General features: G+C 58.5%; 2 protein-coding genes across 3 annotated transcripts; both read left to right on the top strand.

The window, feature by feature from the left end:
- Nucleotides 1-5849: 5849 nt before the first annotated feature.
- On the top strand, nucleotides 5850-9427 carry PRR35 (proline rich 35; the record flags this gene model as incomplete). Its single annotated transcript, XM_084537007.1, has 2 exons — nucleotides 5850-7766; nucleotides 8494-9427. The coding sequence occupies exons 1-2, from the start codon at nucleotides 5863-5865 to the stop codon at nucleotides 9425-9427; spliced, it is 2838 nt and encodes a 945-aa protein (XP_084393133.1). The 5' UTR covers nucleotides 5850-5862.
- Nucleotides 9428-16979: 7552 nt separating this feature from the next.
- Nucleotides 16980-20449, top strand: NHLRC4 (NHL repeat containing 4). 2 transcript variants are annotated; one of them, XM_084537509.1, is made up of 2 exons: nucleotides 16980-17278; nucleotides 18927-20449. In XM_084537509.1, exon 2 carries the CDS (start codon nucleotides 18943-18945, stop codon nucleotides 19996-19998), a length of 1056 nt encoding a protein of 351 aa, XP_084393635.1. In that variant the 5' UTR covers nucleotides 16980-17278; nucleotides 18927-18942; the 3' UTR covers nucleotides 19999-20449. The 2 variants fall into 2 exon arrangements, with proteins under 2 accessions (XP_084393635.1, XP_084393636.1); XM_084537510.1 differs by having other exon boundaries at nucleotides 17002-17278; nucleotides 18924-20449.
- The last annotated feature ends 31 nt before the right edge of the window (nucleotides 20450-20480 follow it).

Here is a 20480-nt window from a genome sequence, read left to right as displayed (position 1 = left end):
AGCATCACCTCCCACACCCCCCTCACCTTCTGCCTTGAATATTGCCAGCCTCCTGAATGCCGAGAGGGTGCCCGGGCACAGCCAGGGTGGATTTACTTGCTGTGAGGAGAAAAGGGGCTCTCTGGATAGGGGAGAGATGCGATGTTTATGGGATTTAGCAGGGTCTTTGCTGTGGTCTCCATAAGGCAGGCAAGGAGCACGTCTGGGTGTGAGGCAGCCGTGGAGCCAGATGCATGACACGAGGGTGGGAAAGATCCTAAAGAGAGCAGGAAGCATCAAATGGGGACGGAAAGGCTGGGATGGGGAAAGCTGAGGGCAGTGCTTGCAATGTCCATGCGTGGAGAGCCTCTCCTGGAGCAGAGGGAAAGGAGGTGAGGGTGCAGCAATGGACGCATGCAGGAGCAGAAGGAAGTTGGGCTGCGAGGCAGAAGGTGGGCTGCGAGCGGAGGGGTGAAGGTTTCGTGCCCCAGTTCTCAAAGGAGATTGCATGGAGTTGAGCTGGAATATGGTGAATTTTCTGGTTGTTAAATGGAGACTGATTCGGGGGAGCAGGACGCATGAGCAGATCATACAAGCACAGCAGGTTCTTCGTGGGAGAGAGCTGGCTGAAGCACGGGGTGTGAGCAGGGTTGTATCGACAAGGAGACACCTCTGGGGTGCCTTAGGTGACACTGTGAGAGCTGCCCTCTGCCAGCCCAGAAAAAGCAAAGGAAGGAGGAGATCTCCTCCACTTCTTACCCTCCCATTCCCAGTGCATTTAAAGAGAGTGAAATGGGCAAGGGTACGTGGAAAGTGAAAAGGAGGAGAAAGTGTCTTAGTATTGGTGCTCAGGGACTTGACCACAGAAGTTTCAGAAGGTTGTGGGGCCTTCTGGAGGGTCCAGGGGTGATGAAATGCACCCCGTTGTAGGACAGAGCTCACTGCTCTGCAGGGGAGGTGGTGGGGTGCATTGTGTCCCCAGCCTTGTGGGGACCCGGGCTCATAAAGAGTATAGAGATGGACCACCAGCCCCAGAGGTGGGCCAGGGGGAAGGCTGCGAGGACATCCCCAGGGCAGGTGGTCCCAGGCTGTGGGACACCAACATGGGGCTGTCAGACCTCACATCAGGCCAGCGAGAGAAGAAGAAACCTGTAAGCAGAGAAAGAAACCTCAGAGGTCACAGAAAATGAAAGAAGTTATGGGAACCTTCCAAGGATCACACCAAGCACGAAGGTTGCATCAAAGCAGCCTTCCAGCCCTTGGGAACAGGCAGGGTAACTCTGTGGGGCCGTTTTGACCTCCAGGAGCCCTGCACATCACAGGCATGACACAGGAGAGCTGGCCAGTGCCTTCCTCTCCAGACTCATGGGCTTCTCAACCCCTCCAGCCCTCTCCAGATGGTTGTCCTTGTCCCCTGCCCACCATGCCAGCTGGGGGCACCACCTTCTCTGCACGCCTTTGGGTGCCAGCCACACTGCTGACCCTAGTGGCTTGCACACAGCCACTTCCCCTCTACTCAGCCACACATTTTCATCTGGAGACTGATGTTGTCTTCACATCTGCAGCTCTGTGTGCAATTGAGCCACGAAATCCATGGCGGGGTGCCTGTGCTCTCCTGGGGCTCCACGAGCAGGTGGAAGCAGAGGTGGAGGGAGAAGCAGGGAAACCCTGCGGTGGGGCCCAGACACGAGCTCGTGCGGGTGGCTGATGTGATGTGGAGAGACAGACTTACATCTCCTCAGCAGGACCTGCCTCCTGCCCTGGGGGGCTGCGGCACGGAGGGCTGCGGGAGGAAAGCCTTTTGCGGTGGAGCACGCTCGCCTCTATGGGGAGTAGCCTGGAGGCTCTCGCGGCCTCGTCTCATCTCTCCTGGAGCCTGTGAGCTGCGTGTCACGGGTGGAGGGCAGCAGACAAGGCTCTGACCCACCGGCGCTTGGTTGAACGCTCGCCACCACGCCGCTTTCCACGGCATGCCGGGGTTGCCTCGGGGGGACTTCAGGCTAAGTGAGGCTCAGGGAGAGACGGCTGCTTTTTGGGGCCAGGCTGGAGGCAGAGAGCTCAGGAGAGGTGAGAGATGTAGAAATGCTTCTTGAACAAGGGCACAAGAGGGAGGAGAAAATTTGGACCCAGGAGTAGGGAAGGCTTGTGTACACAAAAGTGCTGTGGCTCGTGCATGCAGCAGGGAGCAGGTTCATCATGGGGCTTGCAGGACTCACTCCAGAAGGCAGCAGTGCTCACCGAGACTCCTCATGTCTGGGAGCCACCACATGTCTGGGCTGGTGTTTGGGGTCGGACTGGCTTTGGGGCTGCAGGTGGCCCTCACCAAAAGCTCTCCGTAGACATGAGCTTTCCAAAGCAGAAACGCCAGATCCTCCAAAATGCTGGAAGTCTAAAGGTTGGGAACCAAATGCAACCAGATTTTTAGGCAATTGGGTTTGGACATTTTGCCTGTAAAGCCGTTTGGGCTGCAAAAAGGTGAAAAAAATATTTAGAGATGAGTGCTGTCAGCGGAGACCAAGCAGGAGGAAGGCAAACATCCAGGTGGGCATTGTCCCAGATCTGTTGACACAGGGACCCCAAAGGATGGCCTCACGCAGTTGTTTTATGGCACACAAGAGCAGTTCAGCTCTCAGCCCCCACACGGGTTGAGGTTCAGGGAGGTTGGGAGCTCCCGGGCCCCACGAGGCTTCCCCCCTCGTCCGAGTGCCTGCTGCTTCGCCATGGCCAATTGCCCTCACCCCAGCCTCTGATAAACGCTTAAAAGCTCAAATCACACAACCTCAGGCTATGAAAACAAAAAAGGACCCGATAGCCGCTAATAGCCAAGTAGCCCCTGCAGCAAAAGCATGTAGTGTAGGGAAAGTGGTTTGCATTGATCGGCGGCTCCCCGCTGCCACCCGCTCCCTGCAAAGCCTCTCTTCCAGCTCCAGGCTCGGCACTGCTGAAAATGGGATAAAACCCCCCAGGAAGCCCCAAATTGGGGGGTTCTGGGTAATGGCAGGAAAGGGGCGGTTTGTGGGGCTGGATCAGGGTAAGTGGCACATCCCATAGAAAAGCTGCTGTGCCGTCCTGCTGAGCACCACCATTTGGGCAGCCAGCTCCCTGCTGCAGGACGTGCTGCTGGCAAATTGCCCTGCAGGGACCACAGAGGTGGTGGCGATGCCCAGACCCTGGAGCACGAGCGGTTTGGACACCAATGTGTGGGGATGTGTCTTGCCCTGCAGTTGTCCCTGACACACAGGGTGACAGCTGTGCAGGGTGGAACCAGCTCACGAGAGCACAGGACCCTCAGCGCTTCTCCCATGGCTCTTATTCCTTGCCTTGTGCTATGGGAAAGGCTGATGGCTACCAATTTCCATGGTGGTGTGGCTCCCTGGCAGCCTACGCACTGCGTTGGAGGACTTTGAGGGCAAAGGGAGGACAGCAGTTTGAGAGTGGGCTCCTTGCTCCAGCCAGAAAAGCTCTGAGGTGTCTGCAAAGACAGGCGTCAGGGCAGGTTCTCAGTGGCAGGGCTTCTCCGACGGACATGCTGTGAAGACCTCTTTGAAGCAGCCCTCTCCACTTCAGCAGTGCTTTTGTCTCTCCCTTCCCTGAGCAGGGTGCTGGGATATGGCTATGTAAGGGGGGAGAGGGCTGCAACGGCTGGCCCTGTGTCCAGCTTCAGCCTGGAAAGAAGGTGGTGAAGCAGGGGTGTGATGGCAAGCCTCAGACTCCCCCCACGAGGTCAGGGACTGCGGTCTCTGTCTTCTGCAGCCGAAATATTGGGGGACATCGAAGGGAACTTGGGGGAGGAACCAGCTCAGGAAGCAGCACGGTGTGCAGGGAACTCCCTGCTGCGGGATGTTTTGGGGGCTCAACATTCCCGAGGCTTCAAGAGAAGCCCCTGTAGTTTCATGGAGGGTCACCAGCGGGTGCCCCAGAAGCACCGTGTCTGCCCTGGGGATGAGCTGCGGTGGCTGAGGTTTGGGGAAAATTGGAGCAGTACTGTAGATGCTTGCCCTACATCCTGGGCATCTGTTTCAGTTGTTATTAGAGGCATGAGCCGGGTGGGCTGTTGATGAGATCCACTCCAGCTGTCCTTAATGTTGCATGGATCGCTTATAACCCTGCAGCTCAGGCTGGGTCTGAGATTTTTTAAAGCGCTGGAGCACCAGAGACTGCGTATCTCTTTCCTGAGCATCTCTCCCTTCTTCGCTCCCTTTGTTTCTCCATCTCTTTCTTTTCCCCTTGCCCCTCCACTCCTTCCATCTGACCGTGCCCCCCTCCCCGCATCCCGGGGAGGAGAGCAGGGATGCTGCAATTCCCAGGCACAGGTGCACAGTCCCTGCCGCGCGCTGCCCCCAGGCACGGCCCCGCACGGCCGCAGCTGACAGCCCACTGGAAATAATGCGTTGTGGCAGAGCGAGACTCAGCAGACCACGAAGATCTGCTGGTGCGGGAACTGCTCAGCAACCAGGAGCCACAACGCCTGGCTCCCGGCTCCGCAGGGCCTGATCCAGCTCTGGGGATGCCTGCACTGCACCCGAGCCTTCTTCCCCGACCCCTGGCTCTCAAGCGGGGCATTTTCCCACCCCATCCCCATCTTCTCTGCTCCCCCCTTTCCATTCCTCTCCGTTGTGCTGGGAGTGGGGGTGGCCACATCTCCCTGTCCCCATGCTCCGTGCTGTCCCCACAGCACCAGATACAGGGGGAACGGATCCCGCAGCAGGGTTGGAGGAGAAAGACCAAGTGTACAGGAACGGAACAAGCAGTTCCAGTCTCCCAGGAAAGATTTAATCTGCCTCTGGTGTATAAACAGCAAGTGTTTGTTCAACTGACCTGCAAACGTGCGGCACGAGGCACGGCTCCCACTCGGCTGCTCCGTGTTTCTCGCCCTCTGATGGGGAGGGGGGACAGGGTACAGCCCAGCCCAGGGCCCGCGAGGCTGCACGGAGCTTGGTGGCTGGAGCCAGGAGTGATGCTGGGGAGAACAGGCAGGATGTGGCCAGGTGCTGTGGCTGCATGGAGGGCACCCATCCTGCTCAGCCACCTCCACATCCCTTCTGCTCGCCTGGCTACCACAGCTCCCAGCCATGACACACGCAGGTGGCCGAGGTCTCAAGGACAAGCCACGGGCTCTGGGCGTGCTGGGGGGCTATTGCCCATGTTGGTGACCCCCCCAGGCAGGAGGCCCTGAGCGCTGCCTGCACATCCTGCTGAGATGGGCCAGTTCTGTACCCGCTGCTCCCCTGTGAGCTTCAACAGGTTCCAATCAAAGTAGGGGACATGGGTTCATGGCACAGGGATTTTTTTTTCTCAGTGGCAGGGTCAGCTTCCAACTGGCACAGTGGGCATGCAGTGCTGTCCCCAAGTCCCATTCCCTGCCCCCTGTCCCCACTGCAGGCAGGATGCCTGATGACAGATCTCAGTATGAGAGTGGGAAGGGTCCTCCGCAGGTCTTCCCTATCCTGGCCTACAAATGCTCTTGCTGTGCTCCATGTAAGAGGTGGGTGGTGATGCCAGCTGGTCCTGGTGATGAGCAGAACGTGGAGGAGCCCCCAGCACGTGAGAGCATCCTCCAGCCCAGCACAGCCACCACCTGAGTGCAGGGCTGGTGGCACTGTCCCTGGGGGCACAGGGCATGAGGAGGGCCCATGAGCAGAGGGTGCCTGTGGATGCTAAGGATACCCGGGACTCTGCAACCTTGAATCAGCCCTCGGGTGCTGCAGCCAGGCTATGGCTGGGCTGGGCTGGGTGCACACCAGTCTGGTGGGGACAAGTGCCCATGGCAGCTTGGAGCGGCCGCCTGAACCTGCCCTGGCCGCTCTGGTCCTGGCTGCCCTGCCTTGGGCCTCCCTTGGGCTCAGACCACGCTGTCCCCAGTGTCCCAGCTTGTTTCTCTGCATGGCCCCAGGTGCCTTCGGCAATCTGGAGATGGGGCTGTCCATATCCAGCAGCAATGTCAGGTTAAAGTCAGTCCGTCTGCCTCTCCCCAGCAGGTCTGTCTGTCTGACCATCCTCTCTGACAACGTCTGTGCACGGGCAGGACTTGGCAAGGCTGCACAGCTCACCAGATCCCACGTTGTCTCCTTCCAGGGCACACAGCAGTCCCCGGGGAGGTGCAGGGAGATTCAGGCGCTGAGCCCCTCCATTCTCACCAGGAGCTGCCTCCAGGTACCCACTACCATGTCCAAGGATGACGTGGGCTGCAAGCTGACCTCTGTCTACAAGCACAAGGAAAGGAAGCCAAAAAAGCCCCACTACATCCCGAGGCCATGGGGCAAGCCGTACAACTACAAGTGTTTCCAGTGCCCCTTCACCTGCATGGAGAAGTCCCACCTCTACAACCACATGAAGTACAGCCTGTGCAAGAACTCCCTCTCCCTCCTCATCGAGTCCGACTGGCCCTACAAGAAGGGCAACCTGCTCCACCCCGAGCTGCGGCTCCTGCATGCCACCGAGGCCACCCGGCTGCGTGGGCACCGGGACGAGCCGGAGACCTGCGACTCCTCGGCCACATTGGGAGGGTCGGGGAGGAGCAAGCAGCCCCCTGGCAGGGATGGCCACGAGGAGAAGCAGATGCCAGGCGTGGAGATCCTGCCTGCTGAAGGGGCTGGTGAAGAAGGCGGCCCGTTCCAGGAGGAGGAGGAGGATGTGGCTGGCCTCTTGAGGCAGATGGATGCGGGGGAGAAGAAGGAGAAAAACGAAGAGGCGGGTTGCCAAGGTGACCCAGCTGAACCAGAAGTGAACACTTTGGTCTTTGGTTTCAAGAACAAGCGAGACAAACCTTGCAAGGAGGTGGAGCCCGACTTCATCATCACGGATGTCTTCTCCCTCAAGAACCATGTCATGAAAAGCAGGGAAATGGCCTCCCCAGACCTAGAAGCTAAGCCAAAGCATTGCAAAGTGCCAAAGAAATGCCTGGCAAGCAGTGGGATCCTCATGGAGCAGTGGAAACTGGTGGCAAATGGGCAAAGAAGGAACACACCTGAGGTCTCCCCACCTTGTACTGACAGCAACATCATCCCTTGCTACCCCCCTCCAGCGTACAGTGACTACCACGAACCTCAGGGCCTCAACCTCTCGCTGCTGGGTATTAACTACCCGCTGAACCCCAGTCTCTTCTCCTACCTGAGCCCCACCGTGGCCAACAGCGCGACCACTCACCCACACCTGGCTCAGCTGCCCTTCCTGGCCTCCACGGCCCAGCTGATGCACCCGCACACCTCCCACTTCCAGCCCCTGCAGAGCCCCGAGCGCTCAGCCTTCCTGCCCCGCTTCTACTACCCCCTGCTCTTTGAGCACACCTTCAGCTCCACCGAAGGCAAAATGTCCTCCAGCAAGCCGGAGGCCCAGCAGCTGGTGGGCTCCGTCCTGCCCACACCTCCCCAGCCCAAACCTCCCAGTGAGCCAACCAAAGCGGGGCTGCTGAAGGTCCCGGTTCTGAAAACGACTTTTCCTTGGCCCAAAAGCGGCAGGGAGGAGGCCGCCTCCGAGCTCAGCCACGGAGCCATGCTGGGGCAGGAAGAAGAGGAGAAGTGGCTGTCCCAAGAGAAGGAGAGCAACACAGACTTGGGCCTCAACAACCTACGCAAAAAGCCGGCCACTGACATCTACCAAAATCTGGCAGGGATGAAGGACGGCACTTTTGTCCCCAGCGCCGTCCGGAAGGCAGAGTTGCCAGCAGTGACCTGTCTGGAGACCAGCAGCCCCGCGGGCAACAACCTGAAGAGGAAGCTTACCTCCAGTGATCTGGATTTGATAGGACCTGAAATGCTGACGCCTGGAAAACTCAGCTACCAGAGCAGGTAAGGTGTCTGATTTCTGCCTCTTCCTTACATCTGGCTGGCCCTAAGCACCACCTCCGTACCCTGCTGTATCCCCGATCCACCCCTTGCCTCTAGACCATGCAGTGAGTCTCCAAGGGCTCAGCACACTCCATGCTGGTGGTCCAGCCAGCAGCCAGCCAGCTCCCACCCACGGCAAGGCTTTCAGCCCTCCAGGACCTGAACAGCCTTCAGGTGTGTCCAGGCACCTGGGCTGTGTCACGCCTTGCTGCCCCTTGCTTTCCCCATCTCATACGGAGCCAGAAGCTATGTGGGGTCTGTGCAGTGTGGACCTGCTCTCCCCAGGCACCAGGGAATCTCCTCTGGGGTCCCCAAGCGTCCCACAGTTGCTGGAACAATTGTTGACTATTTTTAAACATCCACATTTGCATTCCTTTGATTTGCCTTCTGGTTTCAAAGCCCAGAGGGAGGGTCACGCTTCCAAACATTTCCTTTTACCCGGGGCTAGAAATGTGCACAGCTCCTTTTAACAAAATTTCAGTTCCTCCCCTGATTGTGCACGTCCAGCTGTGGCTCCAAGAAAAATGTCACGGTCAAAACCACAGCTTTTGGCACCCAGAGGAACCTTCCCTGGAGAAGCTCTCCGTGCTTTTCTGTCTCCACCTGCCTCTTCCCTGTTCTCAGGCTGGCTGCAGAGATCCCCCTCCAAGTGCCCTCCCTAGTGACCGTATCCATTTCTCCCCTGCAGTGGTTCAAGGGCCAACACCGGCCACATCCCCAGGGTCCTGGATCACTGGCACACGGATGTCCTTGCAGGCTGGCCTGAGGAACCGGAGAGGGGCAACGACTCTGAAGTCCTGCCCTTGGGGGGTGCTGGCCCAGACCCCAGCCTCTGCAAGCAGAGCAGACCACAAGAGACTTCTGCCACCGTGACAGACTCTGAGGCTACGACCGTGCTTATCGGGGACCTGTCCAAAACCTTAGAGGAGTACCAAGAGGTGGAGAAGAAACTGTCTGATCTGGCGAAGGAGGACACTCCCGGGCAAAAAGAGCTGAGGGACCAGCTAGTCAAAATCCGAAGGGAGCTCTACCACATCCACCAGGCACTGGAGAAAGCCACCAAACCCCACGAGGGGCCTCTGGACCTCTCGGTGAAGAGATCCTCCGAGGGTCCGGAGAAGGGCCAGCAGGCCAAGAAGGAGCCATGCAATATGGGCCTGGCCAGCGAGAAGCTCCACGGCAAAGACCAGGGCACCCTCACCAAATGCACAGCCACGGGTGATGCTGGAGATGAGGAGGGGCTGCCGAGCTGCCTCCTGGAGGCCGAGAACAAAACCATCGACTTGCTGATCAAGATGAGCCGCTCCGAGAGCCTCCGGGCGTCCTCCTCCGAGGACCACCTGGGTGCAGTGATCAAGGCCGAGGTGCTGCCGCTCAGCGTGCCGCTGGAGCTCCGGCACGTCATGGAGCCCTACTACAGCCGCACCACCAAGTGCGAGGCAGACTCCAGCGTCCTGCTCTGCTCTGACGGCAGATCTGGCGCCACCCAGGGCCCGCAGCTCCCGGTGGCCGCCGAGGACGGGCCCCTGGGCTGCCGGGCCATGCAGCGCTCCCTGTCCTGCGGCCTCCCCAGCGAGACAGACGCCGTGTGTGTCCACAGCCCTCTGCATGCCGACCCCTAAGCCCACCTTGCTTGAAAGCTCCTGGATCTCACTAGCCACCTCATGCTTGACCTTCCTCCTGTCCCACCTCTCCGCTCCCCCTCTTCCCCACAGCTGAAAGCTTTGCCACTGCCCGACCCCACAAGGCCCAAGAAAAGAGCCTTGTGCCCCTCTCCCCACCATCCTCCTGGGCTCTGCATGCTCAACAGCCTCAGCTCCCCCGTCCTGGAGCTTGCTTTGAATGGGAAGTTACTAGCAGGCAAGAAAAGAAAGCTGCTAAAAGCACCGGGCTTTCAGCAGGACGCTCGTCCACCCTTCTCATCAGAGACATTCAGGGACTTGTGCAGCCCAGCTCCCGTGGCTTGCAGACAGGGGCAGGACCACAAACGGGTGTCTGCAAGGCCAAGCCTGAGTCCAGATGTGGTTGTGCTCAAATAGGTTCTGGTTGTCACCCTTGTAACAGAGCAAAGCCGTGGCTGCTTCGTCTCCTGGTGGCTTCAGGGTCACAGCAGGCAATCGGTTGCCCAGATGGACCCACCCAGAGGACAAATATTTTCCACGCTGTACACACAAGAACATCCTCCCAGCCACGATGACACGAAGAGGTGAGAGACACCTCGCCTCAATCCACAGCTCCATACTTGGGTGCTGAGCCCTCTGCCGAGAGGCTCCATGAGGACTTGCCATGCGTGGGACTGCTGGGCTGTGGGGACACGTTCCTGCCCACAGCTCTTCCCGTGTCTGGCTCCTTCTCTTGCCTTTTCCACAGAAATGAACTTCCCTCCCTCTGTCCCCTCGGCCTCTCCCCATGCAGACACGATGCACGTTCCTCAAAATGACCCATGCCCCTGCAGGGTACCACTCCCACAAGCTCCTGCCCACTGCTCCTAATTCCCAAAAATGTTGTTAAATGGGACAGCAAAATGGGTGAGGCGATGCTGCCGTGAACCCCACTGCTCAAGGGACAAACACCTGAAAAACAGCTGCAAGGGGACTTTGGGATAGGGGGCTACCTGGCCTGTCCCATGCTGGAATGACCCCGAGCAGCTGCTCCCCAGCCAGGTGGGGAGCCAAGCGCCCTGTCCCCTGCCACCATGCTGGGCAGCATCTGCTCTGGCCAGGAGGTCCCCATGCCTGGGCCAGGCTTTCCTGGGCTTCTTACTAGCACGGTGGGTATAGCATGCTCTCCTTGGCCCTTTTTCTTTCCCTCCACACTCTGTTCAAGAGATGGCGAGTTCTCCTGCCAGCAGCCAGGGCCTCCACTGACTTGACCTGGCTGCTCGTTACCACAATGAGAAGAACCCAGATGGGGGCAGGAGGAGAGCCAAAGGGGACAGAAAGCAATGCCACAAATAGGTGACCCATACAGCCCAGCACGGGAGCTGTAGGCACTGGCTCTTCTCTGGGCACAACGAGGACAATGCTACCGTGGGGCTCCCAGGTGCTTTGATGGACCCAAACAACAGAAAAAGCTGACTCTCCTCACCAGATTGCTCTCTAAACAAAGCTTGCAACTTGTCTGTGGGGTTTATTTCTCACTCGCCATGGCCCTTCTATGGCCAGCTCCACATCTTCCTGGTGGGTCATGTCCTGCTGCTTCCCAGCATGGCCCTGGCTCCATAAGGCTAGTGAAGATCAGGAGACCTGACTGTAAGAAATCCCAGGGCTTGAGTGCAGGATGCTTGATCCTGGAGCCCAGGAGAGGTGGAGTTGGGTCCTTCTTTCTGGGTTTGAACAGTGCTGTGATCTTTGGGTGCCATAACATCACCAGCACAGCAGCCCTCTCCTATACCAAGCCCCTTGCTCACATTACCCACTCCCCAAAAGCCTATCCATCTCTCTCCAGCCTCTTCTGCCACCCTGAGCCCCTGTCACCCCGTGCCCATCCTGCCACCCCACCCCTTCCCATGTCCTTCATCCCACAGCTCTCCCCTGCACCAGCATCTCCCCATCCCATCTCAGGGCTCCCTGTTCTCTCCCCCACACCAGCTTCTCTGTGCATTTTCCATGCCAGACCCCTCGCCCCTGGCCCAGGGAGAAGCACAGAAGCTGGAGCTCTGTTTTCCTGTGATATCCATTCCTGCCCACTTGGCCCTGAGAAATATCAGGACTTTTGTGTCCCTCTGCCTGCCCTGGAGCCCCATCTCCTTCCAGCCCCGAGCATCGTGTTGTGTCTCCCAGCAAATCTTGGGCACCTGGGAGTGCCCAAGAGACACAGGTGGGGGAGTGGGCTCTGTGACCATCATCCATGGACTTCAGCAGGAGGTCAGTGCCCAGACCACCAGACAGTGCCACCTTTCCCCCTTTTCAGCTGCTGTATTGCTTGAACACAGGTCGCCTCCCCTCCCCTCCATCCCACCACCCCAAGCTGGGACCCACCCTGCTCAGCGGTGCCGGGGTGGCAGCCGGTGCCTGCAGCCCTGGCTGCATTGCTCACGGCCTCTCCCGCCTCCGCAGAAAGCTGGAGGGCAGGTGGGAAGCAGAGGTCAGTCACACTATTTATTGTTCACAGTTCTACGAATGTACAAAACAAAAACCAAACCATTAAAGGGAAAAACCTCCAAGCGGGGGCTGCTGCTGTCCTATTTGTTGGTGCTGGGCACTGCAGCTCTCCATCCCACCTCCAGATTTCGGGGGCTCAGGGTCAGCCTCCGGCCAGGTGGGGCCAGCTGCTGGCACTGGCTGCACGCAGTCAGTATTTCTGTGTATGTAGGTTTCTTCTGCCGGATCAGCACTGAGACCCCCACCTGCTTGTCCCACTGCCTTGTCTGAAGCCAGCTGTCAGCAGAAATGCCTCGCAGATCTGGTGTCTGGCTGTGGGGACGGTGAGCATGGCTGTCCCCATCCTCAGAGCTGGCAGCAGGGCACCGACATGTCTTCCTCCCCAGTGCTAGCACGGGAAGGAGCAGAGACAAGAACATGGGGTCAAATTCTGCACCCCCAGTGGCACCCTATCTTGCCCCCATCCCAGTGGTGCAGCACCCACTGGAGAGGACGACCCCCCTTCCACGGCCACATGGGGTGGCCCCTGCCCCATGCTCCTGCTGCATGGCCCCGGTGCCTCCAGGAGGCAGCCAGCCCATGGCACCATTCCAGCCCCAAAGGTGGAAGCATTTACCTTTGCATTTATATAATGGATGGGAGTTGAACTACCGGGGTGCCTTATCCAGGCTGCAATCTGCACCCTGGGGGCTCTCAGCCCACTCGGGCTCGGGGCCCATTACACGGCTATTTGGTCACCCTAAAGGCATCTGATAGCTGACCATCACCCGCCCTTTAGGGCCAGCCCACCTGATAGCCATCTTCCTCGGTCACGGTTGACCAAAGTCCCCCAGCTCACACGTCCCCCCCCCAGTTTCCTGCAGCACCAAGGCCGGTCCCCATCACCCACTGGGGACCCCACTGAGGCCGAATTCTCCCCCATGCCCAGCGAGGCCAGCAGCCCCCCTCTGTGGGGTGGGGGGACACAGGGTCACAGCAGGTCCCCAGCACTGTGCGGAGCCCAGCAGCTCCTGGTCAATGGAGCTGCACGACTTTTATGGGTTTCTTACCCCAGGTGGGTACAGCTGCTCCTTCTTAGGTATTCCTTCTCCTCCGGGTTCAAGAGCAAAGGACGTCTCGGGGATGGGGGGGGGGGGAAGTTTCCTAATAAACAACCCTCCAGGGAAGGCTTATCTCGGGCAAGGCAGTAGGAGGAACAAGACGTCAAGGTTCCTTGTGCAAGAAGAGGTTGTCACCCTCCCCATCCCACTGGCACAGGGACGTGGCCCCAGGGAAGCCGGGAGCAGAGCTGGGCCCCTGGGGGTGGGTTTGCTGCACCCCAAACCCCTTTCCCAGCCACGGTGGCTTGGCTGCGCCCAGCAGGGCCAGCAGCAAGAAGCAGATGGAGGCACAGCCCTGCGCCCAGGGGACGAGGGTGCTGCCATGGAAAGCCATGCTGGCAGCGTGCTCGCTGTGCCTCCCAGGGCCCGGAGCGTGTTGCACGTCGAGGCACACAGCAGTCGGCAGCCGGGGGGATGTCATGGTGAGGTGGGAGCCATGCGTGGCGTGGGCAGGGTGCTGGGCGCTCACTCGTGGCGGTGGGCTCCCAGGTGGAACCAGCTGGGCACGAGAAGTGGTTCCTGCCCAGCACAACCAGTTCTCTCCTACCTCAGCGCGGGCAGGCCGGAGCTCGGAGCAGTGGAAAGTTACCAAACGTGGACTAAAGAAGGGCCAAGGTCGGCAAGGAGATTTCTGAGCAGACGTGTGAAGCTGCAGAGATGACCTGGAGCGGAGCTGCTCCGTCTTGGGCAGGAGGGGGCAACGAGCTGGCTTTGAACTGTGAGCTGAGGGCAGGCAGCCACAGCAGGCTGGCAGGGCTTGGAGCTGGGACAACACACCACGAATCGCCCCAAAGGGTCCTGCCCCTGCCTGCCTGGTGCTTCCCACGAGGGGAAAGGGGACAGGGAAAAGCATGCAAGGTTTTCTTTCTGCCAGAGTAGTGCATGCTGTGGAGCTTCTCCAGGACCTTAAGTGAGGAGAAGTGGTGTTTTGAAAGTGTCCTAGAAGGTATCAGCAGGGCCAGGAGGGACCAAAATCCTCTGTGCGCCCTCCCAGGTCTTCTCAGTCCCTGCCCTGCCTGGAAGCATCTGCATGCCAGGAGCGAGCAGGGCAGGACGCAGCCCTCCCCACCTCCACCACCCCAGGCAGAAACGTCCCCAGGGCTGGTGGCACATCAGGGAGCGACCTGCAAGCAGCACAGATGTGCTGAGATGTGTGGCTGATCTGCAAAGCCGTGCAGGCACCACGCACAGTGCTCCCCGCTTGCCCTGAACCTGCTGCTCGCAGCCCTTTGCTGCAGCTCCTGGCATCGCAATTGCCTCGGTGGCACCGCTGCCTCCAGCCCTCTTGCTGTGTCCTAGTGACTGTCCCAGGGCTCTGCTGGGATCACAACTCGAGCTGCTGGGATAAGAGTTGAGCTCTCCATCCCCCTCCACATGCTGTCAGAGTGGGCAAGCAGGCAGGGGGAGCCAGCCCACCTCCTCGGCTTCGTGGGAGGAATAAGAGCACACAGGGTACAAAATTTCCCTGCTGCGTTTTTTGCCCAGCTCATCTGTTATTCCAGCCGGAGGACTCCTTTCTCTGGTCCTGAATGCCTCCAAATGGATGAGAATGGACCGTTTGTGTGTGTGTGCTCAGGGCAGAACCCTTCTGACTTTGGAGTTGGATCAAATGCCTGGAGAGTGAAGCGGGGAGAGTTTGAGTACTTGGAAGATTCATTGGGAGCGGGTGGGAGAGAGAGTCTCTCTCGGGGGCCAGACAGTCCCTAGGGGTGGCCGGGCAGAACAAGAGCAAGCAAGTGCAAGAACAAGAGCAGGACTCCCTCTGCTCCGGGGGATGCAGGAGATGCTGGGCACCAGGGCCAGGTGCCACCCCAAAGCCACCCATGGCCCAGAACCAGGCTCTCCCAGCCCGGGGACAGATGAGGAAGGGGTGCCATGGGGGGGCTGCGTCCCAGGCAGCCAGGCTCACCCATGGGGCAGCTCCCACAGGGAAGGAAGGGGTTTGTGCCAGCACCCAGCTGCTCCGCACAGCTTTTTTGGGGTCAGACTCAGCAGGGAGCTCAGTGTCCTGAAGAAGATTAACTTCCTAATCCTCCGGTGAGCCCCGTGAGAGCAGGAGGCTGTGCAGGAGGAACAGGGCTTTCTTATCACTCTGCCAAGGGAGCTCAGCCGCTATCAGACACGAGAGAATCTCCTCGGTGGGCCAGCTGACTGCCAGCGGGGACCTGGGGGTCTCACAGGTGGACACGTTGTCCCGGGGCTGGGGGCACGGCAGTTTTAGGACTTCCCACCCAACGCTCTCACAGCAGTCCCGGGACCCCGCTGGCTGTTGCAGAGAGGCACAGGCACGGTGCATTTGATCTTTTGATAAATTAATGTGGCTCAGCACCCTGGGTGTCCGGACAGACGGAGCCGCCTGGTGTCTGCGCAAAGCCACAACAAGCTCGTGTCCAGCTCTGGCACCACGGGCAGCCAGACCCCTGCCCGCCACCCTGCTTCGGGTCTGTCTGTGAACAGTCTCAGCCAAAATCTCCCCACAGGGACAACGAGCCCTCCATGGACGCCGTGCCCATCTGTGCCCCCTTCCCTCTCCCCAGCCCTGCAGGTGTCATCTAGATGGGTTTCTGGTTGTTTTTTTTTTTTTTTCCACAGCTCCACATCTAGGTAGCAATCCCACAGCACCAACCTCCTGGCACATGTCCACGGTGCCCGGTGGGTGCTGTGCCCATCCCCTGGGCACGGGGACTGGCAGAGATCCAGGGCTTGAGCTCCCCGGTCTCTGTGCTTCACTTGTGGACACTGAGGCAAGCCGATAGCCCCAAGTCAGGGGAGGAAAACTCTAATGGGAGAAGTTCTCTGCTAATGCCTGCCAGTGCCATGCTCCAGGAAAGCCTGAATCGCTCCTCATCTCTCTTCCCCCTGCTCCATCTCCAGCGTTGGCAGCCGGACCATGCCCCTCGCTTTGAACCCTGCAGCTCCCGGTGCTGGCGTGGGCAGGGGCTGTGCCGTGACACGGGCGTCTCCTGAGGTCTGGGGGTGGCTTTGAGACGGGTTGTGACAGAGGCACGGTCCTGCAAAGGTGAACGGGAGCCCCAGGGCCAGGCTGTGTTTGTTTATCCTGGTGATGGAGCACACCACGGCGAAACAAAAGGTCAGGCCCTGTTGCCCTGGGAGATGGTTTTTGAAGCTTGCCTGCTGTCCTCAGATGGAGTGGCCCCGGTACTTGTCATGTCAGGTTATTTTTCTAATTTTGGCTGGTCTGAAGCAGCCCCCAGACCCTGTGAGCTTCGGGAGCACACCGAGAGGACCAGAAGGGCCCCAGGCAGTGAGCCAGGAGCTCCCAGCCCTGGGCTTTGGAGGCAGCTCCCCGTCCCACAGCTCCCACAGCCAGCCAAACCCAACCACCTCCGCCTCCAAGCACCCCAAAAGGCGGGGGGAGCCTGATCCAAACTTCATTATCTTTGGCCCATCTGAGTAACGGGCAGACACAAACTTCTTCCAGCCCAGGGCCACATTTAAGGCAGATGCTTTGAGCTCAGCCCTGGCCAGAGTGGACCAAGCACCGTGCAAAGGCAGCGCTGCTGGGGAGGGAGGGCAGGCTCTGACCAGCACCTTGCAGGTGGGACCCAGCTGATTCTGCTTTTACTCCCCACTCCCTTTGCTTGAGCTGAACCTATAAATGCCACCTTCAACCCTGAACATGACCTTCCCCAGCAGAGGGGAGCCAGGGCTGAGCCACGTGGAGATCAAGAGCTGGGCTCTTTCCTGAGAGAGTCTCCACTGGACCTCAAACCCTGGCACTGCAAAAATCCCCCGTCTGCTTCTGTGAGCAGTGGCACTGAGGCACCCAACCACACATGGCACAGGCTGGGAGCACACAGGGGGGCACGGAGAAGCAGTGAGACAAGCCAGGAGTCCTGATGCTGTGGGATTGTCCCTGAACCACCTCCTGAAGCCATCTCACTCAGGTGCAGCACATCGCTCCCATCACAGAGACCTCTACATAAAAGCCCCAAATTGCCACAACACCTGGGTACCTTGGGGTCACTCCTCCCCGGATCCTGGAGGAAAGGCACCTTCTTTCCGGGCACGAGACCAGCAGGGAATAAAAGCTGTGTGTATCAGCCCTCATCTTGCTGCTTCTGGTTGTCAGCACGGGGTGCTGTCGTGTTTATCCAGACTCAAGGGCAATCGTCCGTCACTAACAACACAAGGCAGTGCAGCACCCTCGGCCCCGCTGCCCCAAGCCTGGCGAGGGAGCAGGACAGAGCCAGCAGGAGGGCAGTGCCACTGGGCAAGGACGGGCAGCCCTGGGACGTCGGGACAGGAGGTATGAGCTGGGCTCCTGGCCATGCGTGCAGTCACTGAGCTGTGCCAGGGACAGGCTTAGGACCATGAACGAGCAGCTCAGGACACGCCACCAGGGTGTGATGGCACCTTTGGGTGCCCAGTGTCAGGGAAGCGAGGTGGACACTTCTGGCATTGGGTGTGCTGCGGCAAGTCCACCTCGTCACTGCCCAGCTGGTGACTCAGTTTCCCCCAGTGTAAAATCCAATTTCTTGGATTTTGAACTTTGCTTGGTGCCGAAGGAAGACCCCAACACGTCCTTGCTGCAGCAGAGGTGGAGGGCTGGTGGAGGGCTGGTGGAGGGCTTGCTTCCACCAACGGGTCCCTGCTGCCGGGGGCCTGAAGCACAACCACTGTACCTGCACTTCAGGGAACAAGGTGGGAAAGCTGTCCCCAAGCCCCAGATCCAGAAGAAATTGGATTCCCTCCATATTCACACTCATTCCCTCTGTTGCCTAGTTGCATTTGGTATCTCTGCAAGTATTCGAGGAATGGATTTTCAGACAATTGCAATATTTGCACCTGGGAAGGCCGATTTGCCTCCAGGATGCCTTAGCCCAGTACAACAATTTAGCTGTGGTTTGGGGAAGCTTTACTTTTGCAGGCACCAAAGCCCACATGCTACCAGACACTCACGGGACCCAGGGTAATCAAAGTGAAGCAGTGGCTTGCAAACAACTCAGAACAGCTGAGCATGTCCATTTATAATAATAATGATGACCACATTTAAAGCAAAATTAACTTCTGTCTCTTCAGGAACTTTAATAAGGGCACGTTTTTCTTACTAGCTCCTGGCTGTGTGTTAGAAGCCATACGATATCCAGCCCCTGGAGAGCAGATAGCAGAGCAGGGCTGTGGTCTCTGGTTTTTTGGACGGCTCATTCCTTGGTACTTGTGTTCTTAAAACAGAGGGAGAGTGGGCAAAAAAAAGAAATTGCGGTTCTCCTGGTGGCTCTCACATCTGCCAGAAAGCTTAACCTGTTTCTGAATTGGTTGCGTACGCTGAAACTGGCTACCAGATCAATACCTCCCTTTTTCTTCCTGTCAAGGCATTAACTGTTTCAGGAACAACTTGATTTGTTTAGACAGGGAGGGGCTGCCTTTAGCAAAGGCATGCACTGGCCAAGTGTGAAATTGTACCACATGGGAGTGGAGGAAGAGTTAGCCTCAGTTTCTGAGGTGCTAGAGTGGACTGAGAATGCTTTGGGGAGATGTGGTTTACAGAAAACAGGGTCAAGAAGTGTTAAGGGCTGAGAGAAGCCACTAATCTCATGAACTGGAGAGGTGCAGATCACATCCAGCGCACTCACATGCAGGGCTCTCCCTTACGCATAACTCCTCGGGGCAGATCTGTCAGCAGCCAAACTCCGACCAAAGCCCATGGACCTTTTTGGTTGCGGATCCAGCTTTCCATCTCTTCAATTGTTGTGCCACTGTCCCTGTTTATCTCTATATTCTGAGCTCCTAATCAATGGGACGGGCTGAAATCTTGTCTCTGTTGCATGGGGGTGAATGCAGCCCAGCACTGACACCTTAGCCCTGGGCGGACAGCAAACACCTGGGCTCAGAGCATGTTCCCAGAGATGGCAGCAGGCAGGGCCAGTAACGGTCCTATCAATTCCTCCAAGCAGGGACACGAGACTTGCCATGGACTACACTCTGGAGAGCAGCCAGCAGAAGGAGAAGCTTCTGAAAGCCATCTACACCCTCCAGCTGAAGTCAATCGCCACGTTTCAGACAGCCAGCCCTCTGCTGAGCAGCCAGCCGGGCATGGGCATGGTGACACACCACCATGTCCACCAGCTGGCAGACAAGACCAAAAGCTTGTGTAGAGACCTGGACAACATCAAGAACCTCCTCCACTACTGCCGGGACGACCTGGTCCGGCAGATCCCCAACCCCACAGGCAGCCGCTATGGGGGAGTAAGCGGAATCCACTGCTCCCTGGAGGGCTCCATCTACGTGACAGCCGAGGCTGCTCCCTGGGTCCACGTCCTCAGCAGCACAGGCAAAACACTGCAGTCCCTGCCCTGCCGGCAAACGGGGATGGAAAGTGGCACTTTCCTGCCAGAGGACGTGACTGTGACTCGGACAGGAATGGTGGCTGTAGCCGATATGATCAACGGAGCTGTCTGGGTCTTCAACCCTCACACCAGCCCCTCCAAGGGGGAATGGATAAAGATCAGAAAGGTCGGTTCCCCCAGGGGCATTGGAGTAGACTCCACGGGCAAGATCTTGGTAGCAGACTATGCCCAAGGCCAAGTCCACAGCTTTGCGCTGGACCGTGCCTTCAAGACATCGAACGTCCGCTCGGTCCCCAACCTGCAGGGACCTCGCTACGTCAGCCCCGCGCCCAACGGAGGCTTTGTGATAAGCGAGGAGTGCGGGGACGTCAAGGTGTTCACGAGCAGCCATCAGCTCGTCTGCTCCCTCGGCAGCAAATACGGACACCAGTTCGGCAACCCGGCGGGGGTGTGTGTTGACGTGGAAGGCAGCATTGTGGTGGCAGACGAGCAGCGCCGCACGGTCCACTTGTTCCCGGAGAGCGGGGCTCCTGTCTGCTTGGTGTCCACGGGGCTGAGGAGACCTGCCGGCGTGGCCTGCTCCTCCTTTGGGCACCTCTTTGTGGCAGACACAGGGGAGAATTGTGTCAAGGTCTTTAAGTACCACATGAGGCCCCGCCAGGCCTTGGGGACTTTGTGACAACCCCAGCCTAGCGCCCGGGCAGGGAGTGAGGCTGGTGCCACCACAACCCTGAGGAGCTTTGGGTCCGCAAATGATGCTGCTCCTGCAGCCAGGCATCGTCCCCACGCTTAACTTTAACTTTGTTCCGACTTCTCCAGGTGGCAGAAGCAAGGACTGGAGCAGCAAAGGATCATCTCTGTGCCTCCTGGGTCCACCAGAGCACCTAAAGAAGGACTGAGTTACTCAAAACCGAGAGGGTGGTCGTGCACTGGGACAGGCTCCCCATGGCTATGGTCATGGCACTGAGCCTGCTGGAGTTCAAGAAGTGTTTGGACAGTGCTCTCAGACATGTTTTAATTTTTAGGTAGTCTTTTGTGGACCCAGGAGTTGGACTCAATGATCCTTACGAGTCCCTTCCAACTCAGGACTTGATTCTATTAAAAATGGTTGTGTGCTGGTGTCTTGGAAACTCGTTATCACCACCCCCTTGCGTGCCTCTT

This window comes from Aythya ferina, assembly GCF_964211825.1.
Source record: "Aythya ferina genome assembly, chromosome: 15".
In the NCBI taxonomy this organism is placed as follows: Eukaryota; Metazoa; Chordata; class Aves; order Anseriformes; family Anatidae; genus Aythya; species Aythya ferina.
The sequence above is the reverse complement of the archived record's forward strand: the minus strand, read 5'-3'. Positions and strand labels throughout refer to the sequence as shown.